General features: G+C 42.2%; 1 protein-coding gene across 1 annotated transcript; it reads left to right on the top strand.

Annotated features, from left to right (window-relative positions):
• The first annotated feature begins 2,258 nt into the window (after nucleotides 1-2,258).
• KCNF1 (potassium voltage-gated channel modifier subfamily F member 1) lies at nucleotides 2,259-4,318 on the top strand. Its single transcript, XM_075269142.1, has one exon. The coding sequence runs from the start codon at nucleotides 2,691-2,693 to the stop codon at nucleotides 4,137-4,139; it is 1,449 nt and encodes a 482-aa protein (XP_075125243.1). The 5' UTR covers nucleotides 2,259-2,690; the 3' UTR covers nucleotides 4,140-4,318.
• Nucleotides 4,319-4,673: the final 355 nt, after the last annotated feature.

Consider the following 4,673-nt stretch of genomic DNA (forward strand, 5'->3'; position numbering starts at 1 on the left):
AGCCAGAGCTGCAGCTCCTGTGTCTCAGCCGTTGCTGCAGCTTCGGGGCCCCCTGTTGGTGGAAAGTATTCCACCAACAGGGGGCCCCGATCATTATACTCGGGGGTCCGAAAAGACCTCCGAGCATAATGATAGCAGTGGTAGCAGCTGTCACCGGGCCCCTAATGTCCCGGGCCCTGTGGCAGCTGCTACCGCTGCTATGGTGGTAGTTACGCCACTGAATGTCCCCTAGTCTCAAAGTTGCCCCAATGCAGTCTAACGTCCCATAGTGACCCCCTATATTGTAAAACTGTAAAAATTCCAGAAACATAGGAATTTTCTAACAATTTCTGACTAAGCCAAACCTGTATAAGGAAAAATATCTTTGTACCGTGGATATGAAATAAAAATTTTTTGTTGAAGTCGTCAGTAGTTGATACCTTTATTAATGGCTAACTTACAAAAATGATGACACATTGCAAGCTTTCGGGAACTACTAGAATGATCCCTTCATACCAGCCTGATGAAGGGACCAGTCTAGTAGTTCCCAAAAGTTCGCACTATGTCATCATTTTTTTAAGTTAGCCATTAATAAAGGTATCAACTACTGAAGACTTCTCCAAAAAATTTTGATTTCATAAGCCAAACCTGAAATTCTGGGGGTTCATCACCTATAAAGTACTATTATACAATGAGATTACTCCTGCAGGTAATGGGAAATTTTCAAGTACCTTTCCCAGCTCCCACCCTAGACTGCCTCTGCTTATGCCTTGGGCGGGGCAACACATATTATTTCCGGATACTCAGTGTTACAATGTGAGATATAATATGTGGTGCCCCCTGGAGGCCTAAGGGAAGGCAGCAGAAGACAGGAGCAAGTAAAGGTAAGTGAAAGGTAATCCAGGGGGTAATAACCTGTTAAAAAAAAAAAGCAGCAGGAGGCCGTGCAGCCCCCTAAATTCAAGGACCGCATGTTGGTTACGCCTCTGTACACTTATCTGTATGCATGTATGTGTTTGTGCATGTGTATGTCTATGTATGTATGTATGTAAGTATGTATGTGTGTTTGTATGTGCTTGAATATGCATGTGTTCATGTAGGTTTGTAGGTTTGTGTGTGTACATGCATGTATGTGTTTGTGTATGCATATGAGTGTGTATGTGTGTGTATATGTGTATGCATATGAGTGTGTATGTGTGTATATGTGTATGCATATGTGTGTGTATATATATATATATATATATATATATATATATGTGGTGTGTGTGTATATGTATATATGTGTGCATATATATGTGTGTGTGTATATGTATATATGTGTGTGTGTATATATATATATATATATATATGCATGTGTGTATATGTGTATATATATGTGTGTGTGTGTATGCATATGTGTGTATATATATATATATATGTGTGTGTGTATGTATATGTGTGTGTGTATATATATATATATATATATATATATATGTGTGTGTGTGTGTATGTATATGTGTGTGTGTATATATATGTATATATATATATGTGTATGTATATGTGTGTTTGTGTGTATGTGTATATATGTGTGTGTATGTGTGTATATACTGTATGTATATGTGTGTATGTGTGTGTGTATATATATATATATATATATATATATATATATATATATATATATATGGGTGTATACATGTGTATATGTGTGTATATGTGTAATTTATTTTACGAGCCCCACTGGGTTTCCTACACCCGGTGACAATCTCCAGGAATACATTGCTGATATACAAGGCACATGAACAAATCCATAAACCCCTGTGTAACATATACGATGCCAAATATATAAAAGGATTGTAAGAAAGTAATTAATAATAAGTGAATGCACTTCTGTATATGTATCCCTTTCCTTCCCCGTGTAACCTTTATAAGTCTGTCAATAAGCATTTTATCTATGACCAAACGATAAATCGTTCTAACCCATGGAAATCAATTCCAGCCCTGAATATCTCATTGGCAGGGCAATGGTTAAATCTAAATGCCTCTTTCCATGCAATGTAGCTAGAGCTCCGTGACCGCCTTTACCCTATGACCATGTTCCCCAAATCCTCTCCCTTTCCTATCCTCCCCCTCATTACCCTATCCCCTTCCCTTCTTTGTTTACTGACCCACTCCCCATCCCCATATAGTGCACTATAGAGTCATTGGCATGCACAGTGACAAGTGTGTGCAGCTGCTGCACTCTCTCCTCAGCTCACCAGGAGGGGGAAGCCTGTTTAAAGGCTCGTGACGTCACGCTGGGATTCCTGTCCTCTGCTCCTGCAAGCCTTTGGAAAAGCCAGAGCAACTTTCCCCTGCACAGTGTCCGCTCCTCCAGGTGGAGGCTTCACATCAGCTTCTGACTGCTGCTGTACAGTCCTGTGTGTAGCTGAGTGAGGGTCTTCCTTGTGCAGGGACCATCTTGTTGATCATCTGTTCTTCTCTTCTTGCATCAATCTGCACAGAGACTGGGCTAGCTGTGCAAGCTGCAGATCTATGGAGCTGGGAGGAATGGGCACCTGCTGCATGAGGAGACCTACAAGCCTGCTGTACTAGGACTTGTCTGCGTGAAGAGCAGGAGATATTCTGCAATGTGACCACCATCCATGTAGTCTCCTTGGTTTCTAGGATTTGGAGGAATACTCTAAGAATCTGCAAACTTTTTGGACCAGAAGTGACCCATTTTCCAGAACAAAATGATTGGTGGCTCCAGCTTTGAAGAACTGAATGGGAGTGGATCAGACTGCAGCGAAGAGGTAGAGATCATAGTCAATGTTGGGGGGATTCGGCAGATCCTTTATGGTGATATCTTAAATAGGTACCCAGAAACCAGGCTGGCGGAGCTGATGAACTGTATAACTGGGGGGTATGATGCCATCTTCTCTCTGTGTGATGACTATGACCCAGGGCAGAGGGAATTTTACTTTGATAGAGACCCAGATGCCTTTAAGTGTATAATGGAGGTTTATTACTATGGGGAGGTTCATATGAAGAAGGGAATATGTCCTATTTGTTTCCAGAATGAGATGGAGTTCTGGAAAGTAGACTTGGCTTTTCTGGATGACTGCTGTAAAAGCCACCTTAATGAAAAGAAGGAGGAATTGGAGGAGATAGCCAGGAGGGTCCAGACCATCCTCGATGACCTGGGGTTTGACACAACAGAGAGTAGATGGAAAAGGTTTCAGAAATGTGTCTGGAAGTTCATGGAGAAACCAGAGTCCTCCTTCCCAGCCAGGGTCACCGCAGTCCTATCCTTCCTCTTCATCCTCATCTCCTCCATTGTCATGTGTCTGGGGACCATCCCAGATCTGCAGGTGGAGGATTCAGAGGGGAACCATGTAGAGCACCCTACGCTAGACAACATAGAGACTGCATGTATTATATGGTTCACCATAGAGTATGTTCTAAGACTCATGTCCTCCCCAAACAAGTTACACTTTGCCTTCTCCTTTATGAATATCATTGATGTCTTGGCTATTTTGCCTTTTTATGTCAGCCTAATCCTGACTCACCTAGGGGCAAGACTGATGGAGCTGACTAATGTCCAGCAAGCGGTCCAGGCATTGCGAATCATGAGGATTGCCAGGATCTTCAAGCTTGCCCGACATTCTTCTGGACTGCAGACTTTAACCTATGCCCTGAAGAGCAGTTTTAAGGAGTTGGGGCTCCTCTTGATGTACCTTGCTGTAGGCATCTTTGTCTTCTCAGCTCTTGGATACACAATGGAGCAAAGCCACCCAGAAACTTTGTTCAAGAGCATCCCCCAGTCCTTCTGGTGGGCTATCATCACCATGACCACTGTTGGGTATGGCGACATCTATCCTAAAACCACGCTAGGGAAACTTAATGCAGCTACAAGTTTCCTCTGTGGGGTGATAGCCATTGCGCTCCCCATTCACCCCATTATCAATAACTTTGTCAAGTATTACAACAAACAGAGGGTTTTGGAAACTGCGACCAAACATGAGCTGGAATTGATGGAGCTCCATTCTTCTGGAGGGGATCTCAGAGGCTTCAGAAGTGACACATACAGGTCTGAAGAAGTTAAGATGTGGAGTCACCTTAAAGCCTCCCATAGTGACACTTTCATTCCAGCATTGTCTAAAGAGAAACATCACAGGACAAGGCTCCAGAGCTGCAAGTAACACGAGGACTATAATAGCAGAACATTGGTGCAAGGTGCAAACTGCTCAGCTGTATAGGTCAAGTATGGACCTGCTAGACAATAAACTGTGAACTGTTTGACATCTCCATATGTGACAGTCCTGTGGTATGTACATTATATACATATGGTTTCAATAAAGAGTGCCATAAACCAACCCTGCGCAGCAGAGATTTCATATAATAGTGTCATATACAGATGAGAATATATTATAGCACTAAGACAACTACCAGCAGTCCTATGTAAAACCATACATACATAGATAGCGCAAGATGTCCCAATCAATTCTAACAAAACACAGACAGCTCTGCTACATCAATTCAAGATCTATCTATCTATCTATCTATCTATCTATCTATCTGTCTGTCTGTCTGTCTGTCTGTCTGTCTGTCTGTCTGTCTGTCTGTCATATCTATCTATCTATCTATCTATCTGTCTGTCTGTCTGTCTGTCTGTCTGTCTGTCTGTCTGTCATATCTATCTATCTATCTATCTATCTATCCCATATCTATCTATC

This window comes from Leptodactylus fuscus, chromosome 3 (assembly GCF_031893055.1).
Source record: "Leptodactylus fuscus isolate aLepFus1 chromosome 3, aLepFus1.hap2, whole genome shotgun sequence".
NCBI classification, from domain to species: Eukaryota; Metazoa; Chordata; class Amphibia; order Anura; family Leptodactylidae; genus Leptodactylus; species Leptodactylus fuscus.